The sequence below is a fragment of the Oncorhynchus clarkii genome, chromosome 31, assembly GCF_045791955.1.
Source record: "Oncorhynchus clarkii lewisi isolate Uvic-CL-2024 chromosome 31, UVic_Ocla_1.0, whole genome shotgun sequence".
Taxonomy (NCBI): Eukaryota; Metazoa; Chordata; class Actinopteri; order Salmoniformes; family Salmonidae; genus Oncorhynchus; species Oncorhynchus clarkii.
Genome location: NC_092177.1, coordinates 3,952,366 through 3,973,581, shown reverse-complemented (window position 1 = coordinate 3,973,581; position 21,216 = coordinate 3,952,366). Strand labels below are relative to the sequence as shown.

General features: G+C 45.8%; 1 protein-coding gene across 6 annotated transcripts in view; it reads left to right on the top strand.

Moving 5' to 3' along the window:
• LOC139390780 (RING finger protein 44-like) overlaps positions 1-21,216 on the top strand; it is a 54,870-nt gene that overhangs the window by 27,098 nt on the left and 6,556 nt on the right. For all 6 annotated transcript variants that reach the window (XM_071138147.1, XM_071138148.1, XM_071138145.1 and 3 more), the window contains 5 exons: positions 610-786; positions 5,422-5,592; positions 12,484-12,599; positions 13,345-13,432; positions 14,048-14,169. In XM_071138147.1, coding sequence (XP_070994248.1) covers positions 610-786; positions 5,422-5,592; positions 12,484-12,599; positions 13,345-13,432; positions 14,048-14,169 — 674 coding nt within the window. The remainder of the gene's footprint in view (positions 1-609; positions 787-5,421; positions 5,593-12,483; positions 12,600-13,344; positions 13,433-14,047; positions 14,170-21,216) is intronic.

Sequence of the window (21,216 nt, the reverse complement as noted above, 5' to 3'; positions counted from 1 at the left end):
ACCATACCCACTGTTAACACACCTCTACCTACACACCATACCCACTGTTAACACACCATACCCACTGTTAACACACCGCTACCTACACACCATACCCACTGTCAACACACTATACCACTTCAGTCGTGCTCACTGTCGATGTAGCACCCCTACCAACACTGCTTCTTTCTCATGCTGTTTAGCAGCACATCATTGCATCTGTGCTGTGGACATATTCATTCCTGCTCAGGTGTTTGTGTAGAGTCAGGATTGGCCGTATTTGGCTGGTAATACTCATAGAACCGACAAGGTAAACATCTGTCTTTCTGCCCCCTGAACGAGGCAGGCAACCCACCGTTCTCCGGGAGGCCGTCATTGTAAATAAGAATTTGTTCTTAAACTGACTTGCCTAGTTAAAATAAAGGTAAAATAAAATAAACAAATGTAATAAACAATTCATAGATTATTATTTTCTTATTGCTTTGACTTGTGTAGAATTGGTTTCTTGCGGTACGGCCCTGCCAGTCTTGTTCTGTATGGTTAATCACTGTTTATTACTACCATTTGTGTTTTTAACAGTGTGTTCTGTCTGTTTTTTCTCTCTCTCTCTCTCTCTCTCTATTTTTCTAGCTCATCCAAGCCTGTACAATGCAGCATTTGCCAGTGTCTTACCAAGCTTTCCCACCCCTGATCTCCAGCGAACATTTTATATTACACCCCAACCCCCCGGGGCCGCCACCCCACCAGCCTCCTCACCTCACTCCTCTCAGCCAGTTCCTCCCTCTCCAGAGGCAGCACCCACGCATGGTGAGTACCCCTCCTTCTGAGTCCCAAATGGCTCCCTCCACCCTATTTAGTGCACTACTTTAGACCAGGGCCCTATTCCCTATTTAGTGCACTACTTTAGACCAGGGCCCTATTCCCTATATAGTGCACTACTTTAGACCAGGGCCCTATTGCCTATATAGTGCACTACTTTAGACCAGGGCCCTATTCCCTATATAGCGCACTACTATAGACCAGAGCCCTATTCCCTATATAGTGCACTACTTTAGACCAGGGCCCTATTCCCTATATAGCACACTACTTTAGACCAGGGCCCTATTCCCTATATAGTGCACTACTTTAGACCAGGGCCCTATTCCCTATATAGTGCACTACTTTAGACCAGGGCCCTATTCCCTATATAGTGCACTACTTTAGACCAGGGCCCTATTCCCTATATAGTGCACTACTTTAGACCAGGGCCCTATTCCCTATATAGTGCACTACTTTAGACCAGGGCCCTATTCCCTATATAGTGCACTACTTTAGACCAGAGCCCTATTCCCTATATAGTGCACTACTTTAGACCAGGGCCCTATTCCCTATATAGTGCACTACTTTAGACCAGGGCCCTATTCCCTATATAGTGCACTACTTTAGACCAGAGCCCTATTCCCTATATAGTGCACTACTTTAGACCAGGGCCCTATTCCCTATATAGTGCACTACTTTAGACCAGGGCCCTATTCCCTATATAGTGCACTACTTTAGACCAGGGCCCTATTCCCTATATAGTGCACTACTTTAGACCAGGGCCCTATTCCCTATATAGCGCACTACTATAGACCAGAGCCCTATTCCCTATATAGTGCACTACTTTAGACCAGGGCCCTATTCCCTATATAGTGCACTACTATAGACCAGGGCCCTATTCCCTATATAGTGCACTACTTTAGACCAGGGCCCTATTCCCTATATAGTGCACTACTTTAGACCAGGGCCCTATTCCCTATATAGTGCACTACTTTAGACCAGGGCCCTATGGGGTTCTGGTCAAAAGTAATAATCAATTATTACACTTGTTTTATAGTGTTATTCATTACATAAAAAAATCTCAAAGCGCTTTAAAGTAACAACACAATATATGTCATTTAGAAAAACCAACATGATGGACAGTCCATTAGAAAGATCATGGCTTGAGTGGTCGTCTGAGTGAGGTGGTCAAATAGGGAAAGTCCGGGGGCAGGAAGGCGGCACGGTCTCTTCAAGGTGTCTCGTTTTCTCTGGCTTTTCCATAGTAGGAGCTCAGCCACTGCAGATATGCATCCGGTTGTCACAGATACCTTAAAAGAAAGGTAGTGGGGGTGGATCAGGAAACCAGTCGCTATCTCCTATGACCACCGTTTGCCTCATGCAGTGAGACACATCTCCTTCGCATAGAGTTGATCAGGCTGTTGATTGTGGCCTGTGGAATGTTGTCCCCACTCCTCTTCAATGGCTGTGTGAAGTTGTTGAATATTGGCGGGAACTGGAACACGCTGTTGTACACGTCGATCCAGAGCATCCCAAACCTGCTCAATGGGTGACACGTCTGGTGTGTATTCAGGCCGTGAAAGAACTGGGATATTTTCAGCTACCAGGAATTGTGACATGGGGCATGGGGCATTGTGACATTATAAATGCTGAAACATGAGGCGATGGCGGTGGATGAATGGCTCGACAATGGGCCTCAGCATCTCGTCACGGGTATCTCTGTGCATTCAAATTGCCATCGATAAAATGCAGTTGTGTTTGTTGTCCGTAGCTTATACCTGCCCATTACCATAACCCCACAGCCACCATGGGGCGCTCTGTTCACAATGTTGACATCAGCAAACCGCCGCAAACCGCTTGCCCACACGACGCCGTACACGCTGTCGGCCATCTGCCTGGTACAGTTGAAACCGGGATTAATCCTTGAGGCGCTCACTTCTCCAGCGTGCCAGTGGCCATCGAAGGTGATCATTTTACCCACCGAAGTGGGTTACAACGTCGAACTGCCGTAAGGTCATGACCCTGGTGAGGACGACGAATACACAGATGAGCATCCCTGACATGGTTTCTGACAGTTACTGAAGAAATTCTTTCAGTTTTGCAAACCCACAGTTTCATCAGCTGTCCGGGTGGCTCGTCTCAGACGATCCCGCAGGTGAAGAAGCCGGATGTGGAGGTCCTGGTGTAGCGTGGTTACACGCGGTCTGTGGCTGTGAGGTCAGTTGGATGTACTGCCAACTTCTCTAAAATGATGTTGGAGGCTGAATATGGCAGAGAAATTAACTTTAAAATCTTTTGCAACTGCCCTGGTGGACATTCCTTCAGTCAGCATGCCAATTGCACGCTCCCTCAACTTGAGACATCTGTGGCATTGTGTTGTGACAAAACTGCACATTTAAGTGGCCCCAGCACAAGGTGCATCTGTGTAATGATCATGCTGTTTAATCAGCTTCTTGATATGCCACACCTGTCAGGTGGATGGATTATCTTGACAAAGGAGAAAAGCTCCCTAACAGGGATGTAAACAAATGTGTGCACAAAATGTGAGTGAATTAAGCTTTGTGCGTATGGAGCATTTCTGGGATTTAAAAAAATGTAATTTCATGAAACATGAGACTAACACTTGTGTTGACATTAATTGGAGGGTTGATGTGTAAAAAAAACAGATCAGGATTGACTGGGGGGTGACCTTTTTTAGGTTTGTTTGTCACCATTGGCCTCGTGGTGAAATTCCTGAGCGGTTTCCTTCCTCTCCGGCAACTGAGTTAGGGGGACGCCTGTGTCTTTGTAGTGACTGGGTGTATTGATACCAATGTGTAATATCTTCACCATGCACAAAGGGATATTCAATGTCTGCTTTAAAAACATTTTTTTATGCATATACCAATAAGTGCCACTCTTTGCAAGGCATTGGAAAACCTCCCTGGTCTTTGTGGTTGAATCTGTTGTTGGATATTCACTACTTGATTGAGGGACCTTACAATTATCTGTATGTGTGGGGGTACAGCGATAAGGTAGTCATTCAAAAAATATTAAACACTGTTGTTGCACACAGTGAGTCCATGCAACTTATTTTGTGACTTGTTAAGCACATTTTTACTCCTGAACGTATTAAGACTTGCTACAGCAAAGGGGGTTGAATAATTATTGACTCAAGACATTTCATTTTATTTGTAATTCATTTTAAAAAAAGTTTCTAAAAACACAATTCCACTTTGACATTGTGGGAAATTGCGTGTAGGCCAGTGATACATCTCATTTTAATAAATGTTAAATTGAGGCTACAGCACAACATTTGGTAAAAGTCAAGGGGTGTGAATACTTTCCCGAAGGCACTGTGCAAATAAAATCTATTACAACTTCTGCATACTTTCTATCAAGTTGGAGACGTTCAAGACCGTGGGGTGTCCCCCCCCCCCAACGCAGGCCGTAGTTTTGCCTGATGTAAGGAATAGGCATTGTGACGGGACCCCTGTCCGTTACAAATAACATTTAGAAGTACGCCTCACGTCATCTAGTACACGTACACAGTAGTTGATTGGGGACAGCAAGGAAGCCAGGTAGTCATGAGGCATGGTTCTAGGGCTGAGTGAGTGAGTGAGTGAGCGTTAAATTCACACAGGAGAAATACTCCAGATATAACAGACTGACCCTAGCCCCCCGAGGCATAAATACTGGAGGCTGAGGCAGGAGGGATCGGGAGACACTGTGGCCCCGTCCGACGATACCCCCGGACAGGGCCAACCAGGCAGGATATAACCCCACCCACTTTGCCAAAGCACAGCCCCCACACCAGTAGAGGGATATCTTCAACCACCAACTTACCATCCTGAGACAAGGCCGAGATAAGGCCAAAGATCTCTGCCAGGCACAACCCAAGGGGGGGCGCCAATCCAGACAGGATGATCACGTCAGTGACTCAAGTGACGCACCCCTCCCAGGGACGGCATGAGAGAGCCCCAGTAAGCCAGTGACTCAGCCCCTGTAATAGGGTTAGAGGCAGAGAATCCCAGTGGAAAGAGGGGAACCGGCCAGGCAGAGACAGCAAGGGCGGTTCGGAGCCTTTCCGTTCACCTTCACACTCCTGGGCCAAACTACACTCAATCATATGACCCACTGAAGAGATGAGTCTTCAGTAAAGACTTAAAGGTTGAGACCGAGTCTGCGTCTCTCACATGGGTAGGCAGACCGTTCCATAAAAATGGAGCTCTATAGGAGAAAGCCCTGCCTCCAGCTGTTTGCTTAGAAATTCTAGGGACAATTAGGAGGCCTGCGTCTTCTGACCATAGCGTACATGTAGGTATGTACGGCAGGACCAAATCGGAAAGATCGGTAGTAGCAAGCCCATGTCAGGACCAAATCAGAAAGATAGGTAGGAGCAAGCCCATGTCAGGACCAAATCAGAAAGATAGGTAGGAGCAAGCCCATGTCAGGACCAAATCAGAAAGATAGGTAGGAGCAAGCCCATGTAATGCTTAGGATTCATTTAGAATGTATGAACCAAATACTTCTATTGCTTTCAGTGGTACTTTCTGAATGCACATTCTGTATAGTAGTTGATCCTCATGAATTAAAAAGGAATGAGTTAGAATGTATGAAACCTGACTGTTTTAGTTCCCTCACACTCATTCCCTCTCCCCTCAGCCTCTCCATAGGGTAGAGAATGAAGTGGACCTCAGGGGGGACCAGCATCCATTAGGAACGTTCTCTTACCCTGCCTCGAGTCACCACCACCCAACAGTGATGCCTCCCTCTGTCCCCCTCCAGTACCTCCCTCAGGAGCCTCTGCACCAGGAGATGCCCTCCTTCTCAGTGGTAAGACTTCACCTCCCACCTGCCCTTCCCAGTGGTAAGACTTCACATCATATAGAGCTTAGCTAGCTGAACCAGTATCTGATTGAAACTCACCGGCAACTATCGTCATTTCTCATGTTATGTTCTATCAGAGTAAATAACTCACGGACACCAGAGAAGCTTAACCAAGTTGAATTCTTCCCAAAGGGTCGTTACAGATGATTCATTATTATTATTAATTCAGAACAAAAACATGGCTTCCCCCTGTGGTGTTATTCATTCCCCACTTTAGGTGGAGTCTCCTCCTTATCGCTAAACATGACATCATTCTTGCTAAGCAGGGAACTGAGTGATACGAGCCTTTTACCAGTTTCTCCCCTTATCAGTAGTGTCACATCAACTGTTTCCCCTGCACTTAGCAGCTCCTTGTCTCTTATGTAAACTAATGTTCCTATACTTCTGAGTGTAACAATGTTCAAAGTTTAACCCTGAATCCAACACTCCTGTTACCGTCGGTATGTACTTCCATATAAAAGGTACATGCAACCAAAAATAGATAAAAAAAAATGTTTGACCTTTTATTTAACTAGGCAAGTCAGTTAAGAACAAATTCTTATTTTCAATGACGGCCTAGGAACCCACTGTTCCTAAACCAGTTAACCCACTGTTCCTAAACCAGTTAACCCACTGTTCCTAGACCAGTTAACCCACTGTTCCTAGACCAGTTAACCCACTGTTCCTAGACCAGTTAACCCACTGGTTAAACCACTGTTCCTAGACCAGTTAACCCACTGTTCCTAGACCAGTTAACCCACTGTTCCTAGGCCAGTTAACCCACTGTTCCTAGACCAGTTAACCCACTGTTCCTAGACCAGTTAACCCACTGTTCCTAGACCAGTTAACCCACTGTTCCTAGACCAGTTAACCCCACTGTTCCTAGACCAGTTAACCCCACTGTTCCTAGACCAGTTAACCCACTGTTCCTAGGCCGTCATTGAAAATACGAATTTGTTCTTAACTGACTTGCCTAGTTAAATAAAAGGTTAAAAAAAATTAAACTGCCATGTTTAGGGGCAGAACGACAGATTTTTACCTTGTTAGCGAGGGGATTCGATCTTGCAACCTTTCGGTTACAAGTCCAACGCTCTAACCACTAGGCTACGCTGCCACCTCTACACTCTAACCACTAGGCTACGCTGCCACCTCTACACTCTAACCACTAGGCTACGCTGCCACCTCTACACTCTAACCACTAGGCTACGCTGCCACCTCTACACTCTAACCACTAGGCTACGCTGCCACCTCTACACTCTAACCACTAGGCTACCTGCCACCTCTACACTCTAACCACTAGGCTACCCTGCCACCTCTACACTCTAACCACTAGGCTACGCTGCCACCTCTACACTCTAACCACTAGGCTACGCTGCCACCTCTACACTCTAACCACTAGGCTACGCTGCCACCTCTACACTCTAACCACTAGGCTACCTGCCACCTCTACACTCTAACCACTAGGCTACCTGCCACCTCTACACTCTAACCACTAGGCTACCTGCCACCTCTACACTCTAACCACTAGACTACGCTGCCACCTCTACACTCTAACCACTAGGCTACCTGCCACCTCTACACTCTAACCACTAGGCTACGCTGCCACCTCTACACTCTAACCACAAGGCTACCTGCCACCTCTACACTCTAACCACTAGACTACGCTGCCACCTCTACACTCTAACCACTAGGCTACCTGCCACCTCTACACTCTAACCACTAGGCTACGCTGCCACCTCTACACTCTAACCACTAGGCTACGCTGCCACCTCTACACTCTAACCACTAGGCTATGCTGCCACCTCTACACTCTAACCACTAGGCTATGCTGCCACCTCTACACTCTAACCACTAGGCTACGCTGCCACCTCTACACTCTAACCACTAGGCTACCTGCCACCTCTACACTCTAACCACTAGGCTACGCTGCCACCTCTACACTCTAACCACTAGGCTACGCTGCCACCTCTACACTCTAACCACTAGGCTACCTGCCACCTCTACACTCTAACCACTAGGCTACCTGCCACCTCTACACTCTAACCACTAGGCTACGCTGCCACCTCTACACTCTAACCACTAGGCTACCTGCCACCTCTACACTCTAACCACTAGGCTATGCTGCCACCTCTACACTCTAATCACTAGGCTACGCTGCCACCTCTACACTCTAACCACTAGGCTATGCTGCCACCTCTACACTCTAATCACTAGGCTACGCTGCCACCTCTACACTCTAACCACTAGGCTACGCTGCCACCTCTACACTCTAACCACTAGGCTACGCTGCCACCTCTACACTCTAACCACTAGGCTACGCTGCCACCTCTACACTCTAACCACTAGGCTACGCTGCCACCTCTACACTCTAACCACTAGGCTACGCTGCCACCTCTACACTCTAACCACTAGGCTACCTGCCACCTCTACACTCTAACCACTAGGCTACCCTGGCTCCTCTACACTCTAACCACTAGGCTACGCTGCCACCTCTACACTCTAACCACTAGGCTACCTGCCACCTCTACACTCTAACCACTAGGCTACCTGCCACCTCTACACTCTAACCACTAGGCTACGCTGCCACCTCTACACTCTAACCACTAGGCTACGCTGCCACCTCTACACTCTAACCACTAGGCTACGCTGCCACCTCTACACTCTAACCACTAGGCTACCTGCCACCTCTACACTCTAACCACTAGGCTACGCTGCCACCTCTACACTCTAACCACTAGGCTACGCTGCCACCTCTACACTCTAACCACTAGGCTACCCTGCCACCTCTACACTCTAACTACTAGGCTACGCTGCCACCTCTACACTCTAACCACTAGGCTACCTGCCACCTCTACACTCTAACCACTAGGCTACGCTGCCACCTCTACACTCTAACCACTAGGCTACGCTGCCACCTCTACACTCTAACCACTAGGCTACCTGCCACCTCTACACTCTAACCACTAGGCTACGCTGCCACCTCTACACTCTAACCACTAGGCTACGCTGCCACCTCTACACTCTAACCACTAGACTACGCTGCCACCTCTACACTCTAACCACTAGGCTACGCTGCCACCTCTACACTCTAACCACTAGGCTACGCTGCCACCTCTACACTCTAACCACTAGGCTACGCTGCCACCTCTACACTCTAACCACTAGGCTACCTGCCACCTCTACACTCTAACCACTAGGCTACCTGCCACCTCTACACTCTAACCACTAGGCTACCTGCCACCTCTACACTCTAACCACTAGGCTACCTGCCACCTCTACACTCTAACCACTAGGCTACCTGCCACCCCAACTGAAGAAAAAAAATGCCTCTTCATTCAGCACCTCCAATGTATTGTGCTGTTGTAGACTTCCCGACCTGTGCATAGCAGTAAGGTCAGTGCTATCCGGGATCCTTGGGACGTGAGTGATTTATACTGAACAAAACATATAAACGCAACATGTAAACTGCTGGTCCCATGTTTCATGAGCTGAAATCAAAGATCCCCAGAAATGTTCCATACGCACAAAAAAGCGTATCTCAAATTCTGTGCACAAATTTGTTTACATCCCCTTTTTTAGTGAGCATTTCTCCAATGCCGAGATAATCCGTCCACCTGACCAGGTGTGGCATATCAAGAAGCTGCTTAAACCGCATGACCATTACACAGGTGCACCTTGTGCTGGGGACAATAAAAAGCCACTCTAAAATGTGCAGGGGAGGGGGTGCTCAGGAGTATTTGTGTCTGTAATAAAGCCATTTTGTGGGGAAAAACTCATTCTGTTTGGCTTCCCAGTACATTGGAGTTGCCAAACAGGCATTTTTTCAGTTTCTTGGACTTTTTTGAAAGTACATACAGGTCATGACTGCAGTTAATTACGATAGTTGCTAATCGAAACTCCGTATTTGAGTTACGAATTTATTTTTACATTATTAAAGGGATATTTAGGGATTTTGTCAATGTGTCTCTGTGTCCAGTATGAAGGAAGATAAAGGTAGATATTAGTGCTGAGCGATTAACGACATTCTGTTTTTTGGCGGGTTTATTAAACAACTAATTGACCCGAATTCCATTTAGTTCGTTTTTGTTTATGAGCCAAACACTCCGTTTCTCTAGAGAGAAATCAAGTCGAACTATGTGGGAAGCTAGGCTGAAAGGAGTTTTCATTAAACAAATATTCAACCTAAACGCAGAAATGTGATAATTAACTACAATGACCATAATCAGTGCCCCAGTTTTTTTAAATGTATTTATTTCATTTTTTTTACACACAACTCAGAGACGGATCAGAGAGGAAGAGGCGAAGCAAGAGGTTTCACTCTCCCCAAAATCGATCCAAAAATAAGCCCGCCTATGGAACAACAACTCCCATTGTTAGGGCATAAGACATAAGCATCTTCTCATTGTGTTCAGATTTAGGACGGATACACTTTTACACAACTTTAGGTTCGATACACACGGACCGCATGAGATAGGAATGTACTCAACACAATGACGAGAAGGACAGACACAGTTCTTGAAAGTATACCTTATCTACTTTGAAGAACTAGTCAAAATGATTTTAGGTCAGACATTTGTGCAGCATACTTAGGCTGGCTAGCTGAATAGGATGAATTAAGGCAGTTCAGTATGGGGAGAACGTAACGTTCCATGGTCTGGCTGACGGCTACTGCCTGAGCAGAGGTGAGATGTTGACAAAAAAAAAAAATCATTCCTTATAGTCATCAAATTAAAAACGGAAGTAATAAACACAACTTAAAGATGTTATTATTTCATAGTAATTTCCTATGTTTCTATTGGTGTCTATCCAATATGGACCTGACCGAGACAATGGAATATTTTCAATGTTTTTGCAATTGAATGTTCACTATTTTTGGAATTTTCATTAAAAAGCGCAGTCGTTATAATACCATTATTTAATATTTTTTTATTTTACATTTTAATCGAAATCCAAAACCGAACCAACTTCAAAAAGCACTGATCACTTATCATCAGTAGATTTATACCCCTTATCTTTTATCAGCGAGAAATAATAATTCAAATAAAGCAGTTTTGCACAGATCTGTGTGCCTCCAGTCGAAGAACCTACTCTTCCTCACCAGTTAGCTTACACACAGGTGTTGGAGCACGCTAGATGGCTAATTAGCACAGGTGTTGGGAGCACGCTAGATGGCTAATTAGCACAGGTGTTGGGAGCACGCTAGATGGCTAATTAGCACAGGTGTTGGAGCACGCTAGATGGCTAATTAGCACAGGTGTTGGGAGCACGCTAGATTGCTAATTAGCACAGGTGTTGGGAGCACGCTAGATGGCTAATTAGCACAGGTGTTGGGAGCACGCTAGATGGCTAATTAGCACAGGTGTTGGGAGCATGCTAGATGGCTAATTAGCACAGGTGTTGGGAGCACGCTAGATGGCTAATTAGCACAGGTGTTGGGAGCACGCTAGATGGCTAATTAGCACAGGTGTTGGGAGCACGCTAGATGGCTAATTAGCACAGATGATGGGAGCACGCTAGATGGCTAATTAGCACAGTTGGCCGCCTCTTGTCTTCCGTAAACAAGCGCTGTAACCTGGTGATATGGCTGTGTGGGAACACCTAACCCTATAAAGTTGTGTAGTAATTTAATCTTTTTTTAAAATATATATTGTTATTTTTCACTGATATAAAAGATGCGTTCCTTTGTTTCCAAATGTAATGTTTTTAACATTCAAAACGAGCGTAGTTAGCATCTATACATGTGTTAACCCTTCACTGTGGTAAGACCTCATGTCTTCACCATTGCACAGTTAGCAAAACATTAAGCTATCTATCCCTAACCTATCCCAGTGGTAGGGTTTAAGCTAGCTCGACCTAACCTATCCCAGTGGTAGGGTTTAAGCTAGCTCGGCCTAACCTATCCCAGTGGTAGGGTTTAAGCTAGCTCGGCCTAACCTATCCCAGTGGTAGGGTTTAAGCTAGCTCGGCCTAACCTATCCCAGTGGTAGGATTTAAGCTAGCTCAGCCTAACCTATCCCAGTGGTAGGGTTTAAGCTAGCTCGGCCTAACCTATCCCAATGGTAGGACTTAAGCTAGCTCAGCCTAACCTATCCCAGTGGTAGGGTTTAAGCTAGCTCGGCCTAACCTATCCCAATGGTAGGACTTAAGCTAGCTCAGCCTAACCTATCCCAGTGGTATGGTTTAAGCTAGCACGGCCTAACCTATCCCAATGGTAGGACTAAAGTTAGCTCAGCCTAAAATATCCCAGTGGTAGGACTTAAGCATCACTTCACACAGAAAGCATGGCATGGAGGTAGCTAACCTTTCCCAGCGGTAAGGCTTCAGATTGTAGAGCTAGCTCAGCCTAACCTATCCCAGTGGTAAGGCTTCAGATTGTAGAGCTAGCTCAGCCTAACCTATCCCAGTGGTAGGACTTAAGCAGAAAGCATGTCATGGAGGTAGCTAACCTTTCCCAGTGGTAAGGCTTCAGATTGTAGAGCTAGCTCAGCCTAACCTTACCCAGTGGTAAGGCTTCAGATTGTAGAGCTAGCTCAGCCTAACCTTTCCCAGTGGTAAGGCTTCAGATTGTAGAGCTAGCTCAGCCTAACCTATCCATGTCATGGAGGTAGCTAACCTTTCCCAGTGGTAAGGCTTCAGATTGTAGAGCTAGCTAAAGCCTAACCTATCCCAGCGGTAAGGCTTCAGATTGTAGAGCTAGCTCAGCCTAACCTTTCCCATTGGTAAGGCTTCAGATTGTAGAGCTAGCTAAAGCTACAGAGCTTGCGAAACATACCTTTTTAAATAACCAGCCACTTCCATAGGATAGTTCACCACCACCATGTTAACAGCTACATGTCTGTCTGTCTGTCTCCTGGTCAGCCATACCCCCACATGCTGCCGCGACGTGTCAGTGGTCACAGGTACCGGTTACAGCAGCCCCTGCCCCCCCCGCCACCGCCACCACCCTACTACCCAGGCTTCCTGCCCTACTTCCTGTGAGTATGAAATTTAATACAGAACTAAATTATACACGTACTTCAGTGCTTTTCATCCCAAAGTCATTCAGGACCTAGAATTGTACACCCATTTTTTAAATTTTTTTTAAGTGAGGTGCTAATGTAACTGTAATGCCTGCAGCATACCACCCTGCATACCACCCATCATACCACCCTGCATACCACCCTGCATACCACTGCTGGTTTGCTTCTGAAGCTAAGCAGGGTTGGTCCTGGTCAGTCCCTGGATGGGAGACCAGATGATGCTGGAAGTGGTGTTGGAGGGCCAGTAAGAGTAGGCACTCTTTCCTCTGGTCTAAATTAATATCCCAATGCCCCAGGGCAGTGATTGGGGACACTGCCCTGTGTAGGGTGCTGTCTTTCGGATGGGACGTTAAACGGGTATCCTGACTCTGAGGTCACTAAAGATCCCATGGCACTTACAGTAAGAGTAGGGGTGTTGACCCCAGTGTCCTGGCTAAATTCCCAATCTGGCCCTCGAACCATCACGGTCACCTAATAATCCCCAGTTTACAATTGGCTCATTCATCCCCCTCCTCTCCCCTGTAACTATTCCCCAGGTCGTTGCTGTAAATGAGAACGTGTTCTCAGTCAACTTACCTGGTAAAATAACGAACGAAAAACGTAATATTTATTGCCACAACCAATACATTGCCCCTTTTTTTTCCCCCCACTTTCTTATTTGATCTGGGTGATTATGTGATTATGTTCTGTCTCTGTGCAGGTCGATGCTTCCTGTGCCTCCTACAGCAGTGGGACCAGCCATCAGTCTGGACCTGGATGGAGATGACGTGGAGATGGAGAACTACGAGGTGAGAGGACCAATCAATACACTTAGAAACGCACTGTGTGTGTGTGTGTGTGTGTGTGTGTCTCTGCACAGGTATTGTATTTGGGGCCAGTTGTTTTTAATCATTTTTTTAAATGTATTTTTTTTGTACCTGTATTTACAGAATTATCCACTAGGTTTTCTGCAGGTCGAAAATTCTAGGAAATTGTCTTTAGCTAGAACACGGTCCAATCAATTTCAGTGGGGGGGGGGGGGGGGGGGGGGGGGGGGGGGTGGGGGGGTGGTGTTGCCTAAGCCAGGGGAGACGTATCTCCATGAATGTTGATGGAAAAAAGCCTATTATTTGGCAGGGAATATTATTTGTAGATCAGTGATTCTTACACATCACGTTGATCAAGCTGATCCTCTCCAGCGGACTCGGAAGTTACACATGGGTAAAATAGGGGGCAGTTTAGGTGGAACCCCCCCCCCCACCTAACACTCACAACCATTGATTGATTGATTGGAGTCTATTAAATACAATTTCCTTGAATTTTGTACCTGCAGCAAACCTAGTGGATAATGCTGGAATTACCGGTCAATAAAAATGTAAATAAACCACAACAACTGTCCCTGAATATGTCTCTCACCCCCTCAGGCATTACTGAACCTGGCTGAAAGGCTGGGAGAGGCTAAACCACGAGGAATCACCAAGGCAGACATCGAGCAGCTTCCATCCTACAGGTTCAACCTCGACAACCATCAATCTGAACAAACGCTGTAAGATATTCTGCTACTGCCTTTTCTTGTGTTGTACCACCCACCTGTCCATTTGACTGGCTGGCCAAGTAGGGCTGGGCGGTATACAGTATTGTACTATATACTGGTATTGATGCCTCAGACCGGTTTGGGTTTTTAATTTAATTTCTGTAACGGTATTTCAATATTTGGTTTGTTAAATGTGATACCCAACGCCGGCACGTGTAATGTCTGTTTTTTACTCCGTTTGCTACTTGAGTTGTCTTTCTCCCTTTCCTCCTGCTGCATGCAGTCTCTCACACCCTGCCCTCTCGCCTCACACCAAGCCCCGCCCCCTCTCGCCTCACACCAAGCCCCGCCCCCTCTCACCTCACATCACACCCCGCCCCCTCTCACCTCACATCACACCCCGCCCCCTGTCACTCAAGGAGAGAGCAGTTGCTCAACCATGGAGTCAGGAACACTTTCTTGCCGTTCACTCTGCAGTCTGCATAGTCAGATGTTGGTGACAACTAGTGATGCACCGATATGACAGTTTTGGCCAATACCGATATCTGATATTTTCCTTGCCAACAAAAAACAATACCGATATTAAACATTTTAGTGGTCTTTGAAATAGTTCACACACACACACATATGGGCGCAGCTGTCTAAGACACTGCAAGAGTCGTCACTACAGTCCCTGGTTCGAATCCAGGCTGTATCACATCCGGCCATGATTGGGTGTCCCATAGGGACCCAATTGGCCCAGCGTTACACACACACACACACACTGACCAAAAAGTTATTTTGTTGGTATTTACGTATGTCCCCGTTACCAGTAAAACATCATCAAAACGTATTTCTTTCACCTACTTGCTGTGCTGTTTCGTTGTTCATTTGTTAAAGTCGTTTCAACCAGGATTTCTATGGAACACAATTTTGGTCTTTGCTGTTCGGGTCTTTGCGTGTTGACCAATCAGGACCTGAATATGAAAATGACTGCACGTCACATAATAATTTAACTCGTTCATACATTTTCTTTTACGTAGTTATTACACATCGATTACACTACCACTCGTATTTCATATGTCACAACGATTCATCGATACGTATGCTATGATGCTGTGTGCTATGATGCTGTGTGCTATGATGCTGTGTGCTATGATGCTGTGTGCTATGATGCTGTGTGCTATGATGCTGTGTGCTATGATGCTGTGTGCTATGATGCTGTGTGCTGTGTGCTATGATGCTGTGTGCTATGATGCTGTGTGCTATGATGCTGTGTGCTATGATGCTGTGTGCTATGATGCTGTGTGCTATGATGCTGTATGCTATGATAAAGTTGTCTCGCGCACCTTCAGTTCTGGTCATAAAAAAAAAGCTAGCTAGCTCATGGAGGCAAACAAAGTTCTTCCCCAAAAACATAGCAAAATTACAATCTGTTTCAGTAGCTAAATAGCTAGGTGTCGTCTAAAATAACCTTAATTTATAAGACAGTTCTTAGATGGGTCTGACCACCATTAATCAACTATGTGAAGCTAGCCACAATAGTGGACTTTGAGGTTAGCCTTCAAAATAAAAGTATGACAGAATTTTACTGTTTGTATTCATTTGCATCACTGTCAATGAAGGCAAACCGCATACTCCACTATTGTGCCTAATCCTTATTGTGTCTAGCTTCACAACCCGGTCGAGCCTCACTAGCCAGATGAAGCTAGCTGGCTGCTTATAACGTTGGGCAACAGGGTTAAGTAGCTGGCTAGCTATTTATTTTCATGACCTGAAGTTCAATTTCAATTTGAACAGGCGAACAACAAGTGGCAACCTAGCTAATACTTAAATCAAATTTTATTGATCACATACAAGGTTAACGGATGTTAATGCGAGTGTAATGAAATGCTTGTGCTTCTAGTTCCGACAGTGCAGTAATAACCAACAAGTAATCTTACAAATTCAAACAGACTACCTTATACACACAAATGTAAAAGGATGAATAAGAATATATACATATAAATATATGGATGAGCGATGGCCGAACGGTATTGGCAAGAGGCAGTAGATGGTATAGAGTACAGTATATACAGTGGGGAGAACAAGTGTTTGATACACTGCCGATTTTGCAGGTTTTCCTACTTACAAAGCATGTAGAGGTCTGTCATTTTTATCATAGGTACCCTTCAACTGTGAGAGACGGAATCTAAAACAAAAATCCAGAAAATCACATTGTATGATTTTTTTAAAGTAATTAATTTGCATTTTATTGCATGACATAAGTATTTGATCACCTACCAACCAGTAAGAATTCCTGAATAGCTACACTTTGTATTCGGTCATGTTTCCAGTCGCCTTGCAATGATTAAAAGTGGTGATTCGCCCTTTCAGTTTTGCACGAATGTTGCCATCAATCCACAGTTTCTGGTTGGGGAAGGTTTTAATAGTCACAGTGGGTACAACATCACCGATGCACTTGCTAATAAACTGGGTATACATGGCTGTGACTATAATTGTAGATGGATAATGTGGTCGGCATTTGATTGTAAGGAATTCTATATCAGGTGAACCAAAGGAGTTGAGTTCCTGTATGTTGTTGTGATTACACCATTAGATGTTAATCAGAGATGTTAAATAAACACTCCCCCGCCCTTCACCTTAGAGAGATGTTACATACATACATACACCCCCGCCCTTCACCTTATCAGAGATGTTAAATGCATACATACACCCCCGCCCTTCACCTTATCAGAGAGATGTTAAATACACACACCCCCGCCCTTCACCTTATCAGAGATGTTACATACATACATACACCCCCGCCCTTCACCTTATCAGAGATGTTAAATACATACATACACCCCCGCCCTTCACCTTATCAGAGAGATGTTAAATACACCCCCGCCCTTCACCTTACCAGAGATGTTAAATACACCCCCGCCCTTCACCTTACCAGAGATGTTAAATACACCCCCGCCCTTCACCTTATCAGAGATGTTACATACACCCCCGCCCTTCACCTTACCAGAGATGTTAAATACACCCCCGCCCTTCACCTTATCAGAGAGATGTTAAATACACCCCCGCCCTTCACCTTATCAGAGATGTTAAATACACCCCCGCCCTTCACCTTATCAGAGAGATGTTACATACACCCCCGCCCTTCACCTTATCAGAGAGATGTTAAATACACCCCCGCCCTTCACCTTATCAGAGAGATGTTAAATACACCCCCGCCCTTCACCTTATCAGAGATGTTAAATACACCCCCGCCCTTCACCTTACCAGAGATGTTAAATACACCCCCGCCCTTCACCTTATCAGAGATGTTAAATACACCCCCGCCCTTCACCTTATCAGAGAGATGTTAAATACACCCCCGCCCTTCACCTTATCAGAGAGATGTTACATACACCCCCGCCCTTCACCTTACCAGAGATGTTAAATACACCCCCGCCCTTCACCTTATCAGAGATGTTAAATACACCCCCGCCCTTCACCTTATCAGAGAGATGTTACATACACCCCCGCCCTTCACCTTATCAGAGAGATGTTAAATACACCCCCGCCCTTCACCTTATCAGAGAGATGTTAAATACACCCCCGCCCTTCACCTTATCAGAGATGTTAAATACACCCCCGCCCTTCACCTTATCAGAGATGTTAAATACACCCCCGCCCTTCACCTTATCAGAGAGATGTTACATACACCCCCGCCCTTCACCTTATCAGAGAGATGTTAAATACACCCCCGCCCTTCACCTTATCAGAGAGATGTTACATACACCCCCGCCCTTCACCTTATCAGAGATGTTAAATACATACATACACCCCCGCCCTTCACCTTATCAGAGAGATGTTAAATACACCCCCGCCCTTCACCTTATCAGAGATGTTAAATACACCCCCGCCCTTCACCTTATCAGAGAGATATTAAATACACCCCCGCCCTTCACCTTATCAGAGAGATGTTAAATACACCCCCGCCCTTCACCTTATCAGAGATGTTAAATACACCCCCGCCCTTCACCTTATCAGAGAGATGTTACATACACCCCCGCCCTTCACCTTATCAGAGATGTTAAATACACCCCCGCCCTTCACCTTATCAGAGATGTTAAATACATACACCCCCGCCCTTCACCTTACCAGAGAGATGTTAAATACATACCCCCCCGCCCTTCACCTTATCAGAGATGTTAAATACACCCCCGCCCTTCACCTTATCAGAGAGATGTTACATATATACATACACCCCCGCCCTTCTTTTTACAGGAGGGATGTTTGTTTCTGTCAGCGCGATACGTGAAGAAACCGGGTGGCTATACTGACTCTGACAACATATCCCGAGTGAGCCATGTTTCCGTGAAACAGAGAATGTTACAATCTCTGAAAGGCAACTCGTGCCCTATTTTCTGTTGTACACGTCGATCCAGAGCATCCCAAACATGCTCAATGGGTGACATATCTGGAGAGTGTGCAGGCCATGGAAGAACTGGGACATTTTCAGCTTCCAGGAATTGTGTACAGATCATTGCGACATGAGGCCTTGCATTATCATGCTGAAACATGAGTTGATGGCGGTGGAGGGATGGCACTAAAATGGGCCTCAGCATCTCGTCACGGTATCTCTGTGCATTCAAATTGCCATTGATAAAATGCAGTTGTGTTCATTGTTCGTAGCTTATTCCTGCCCATACCATAACCCCACCGCCACCATGGAGCACTCTGTTCACAACGTTGACATCAGTAAACCGCTGGCTCACACGACGGCGTACACGCTGTCTGCCATCTGCCCGGTACAGTTGAAACCAGGATTCATCTGTGAGAACAGCACACTTCTCCAGCGTGCCAGTGGCCATCGACGGTGAGCATTTGCCCACTGAAGTCTGTTATGATGCCGAACTGCAGTCAGGTCATGACCCTGGTGAAGACGACGAGCATGGAGATGAGCTTCCCTGATACAGTTTTTGCAGAAATTCTTCGGTTGTGGAAACCCACAATTTCATCAGCTGTCCGGGTGGCTGGTCTCAGACAATCCTGCAGGTGAAGAAGCAGGATGTGGAGGTCCTGGGCTGGCGTGGCTACACGTGGTCTGCGGTTGTGAAGCCGGTTGGACTTACTGCCAAATTCTCTAAAACGACGTTGGAGACGACTTATGGTAGAGAAATCAACATTAAATGATCTGGCAACTGCTCTGGTGGACATTCCTGCAGTCAGCATGCCAATTTCACACTCCCTCAAAACTTTAGACATTTTAGAGTTGGCGTTTATTGTTCCCAGCACAAGGTGCACCTGTGTAATGATCATGCTGTTTAAACAGCTTATTGATATGCCATACCTGTCAGGTAGATGGATTATCTTGGCAAAGGAGAAATGCTCACTAAAATGGATGGAAGCAAATGTAGGCACAACATTTCAGAGAAATTAGCGTTTTGTGCGTGTGGAACATTTCTGTGATATTTTATTTCAACTCAAGGAAACCTGGGACCAACACGACATGTTGTATTTTATTCAGTATACTAAGAGTCTGTAGGGACGATAAACAATCAGCCTGCTGCACAGACTCAATGGACTCTTGATTTTAAAACGTTTAGTTAATTGTGTCAAACACTCCATGGTTAAAGTAGGAAAGAAAAGAGAGAGAAAAAATGTACATTTACCATCGTAGACTACATGACCAAAAGTATACGGACGCTCGTTGAACATCTTTATCCCACAATCATGGGCATTACTATGGAGTTTGTCCCCCCCCCCCCCCCCCCCCCCTTGCTGCTATAACAGCCTCCACTCTTCTGGGAAGGCTTTCCACTAGACGATGGAATAATGCTGCGGGGACTTGCTTCCATTCAGCCATTAGTGAGGTCGGATCACAGGATTCCAATTCATCCCAAAGGTGTTTGACGGGAATCTGTTAAGGCCAGTCAAGTTTTTCCACACCAATTTCGACAAACCATTTCTGTATGGATCTCGCTTTGTGCACGGGGACATACTGAAACAGGAAAATGTTGCCTCAAAGTTGGAAGCACAGAATTGTCTAGAATGTCATGTAAGATTCCCCTTCACTGGAACTTAGGAGCCTGAATCATGAAAAACAGCCCTAGACCATTACTCCTCCACCAAACTTTACAGTTGGCACTATGGCAGGTAGTGTTCTCCTGGCATCCGTCGGACTGCCAGATGGTGAAGCTCTGACAAAGCTCCAGTTCCTCTGTGGAGATGGAACTTTTCAGAAGGACAACCACCTCTGCAGCACTCCACCAATAAGGCCTTTATGGTAGAGTGGCCACTCCTCAGTAAAAGGCCCATGACAGCCCACTTGGAGTTTTCCTAAAGGACTCTCAGACCATGAGAAACACGATTCTCTGGTCTGATGACACCAAGATTGAACTCTTTGGCCTGAATGCCAAGCGTCACATCTGGAGGAAACCTGGCAACATTTCTACAGTGAAGCATGGTGATGGCAGCATCATGCCGTGGGGATGTTTTTCAGTGGCAGGGGCTGGGAGACTAGTCAGGATCGAGGGAAAGATGAACGGAGCAAAGTACAAAGAGATCCTTTATGAAAACCTGCTCCAGAGCACTCAGGACCTCAGCCAAGACAACGCAGGAGTGGCTTCGGGACAAGTCTCTGAATGTCCTTGAGTGGCCCAGCCAGAGCCCGGACTTCAACCTGATAAAACATCTCTGGAGAGACCTGAAAATAGCTGCGCAGCGACACTCCCCATCCAACCTGACAGAGCTTGAGAGGATCTGCAAAGAAGAATGTGACAAACTCCCCAAATACAGGTGTGCCAAGCTTGTAGCGTCATACCCAAGAAGACTCGAGGCTGTTATTGCTAGGTGCTTCAACAAAGTACTGAGTAAAGGGTCTGAATACTTATGTAAATATGATATTTCGTTTTATTTTTTTATACAATTTGCTAAAATGTCTTAACCTGTTTTTTTTTCTTCTTTATGTCATTATGAGTTATTGTGTGTAAATTTGTATGGGGGGGGGGGGGGGCAATTTAATCCATTTTAGAATTAGAATTTCCATTTTGAATTAATGTAACAAAATATGGAAAAAGTCTGGGCCTGAATACTTCCTGAAGG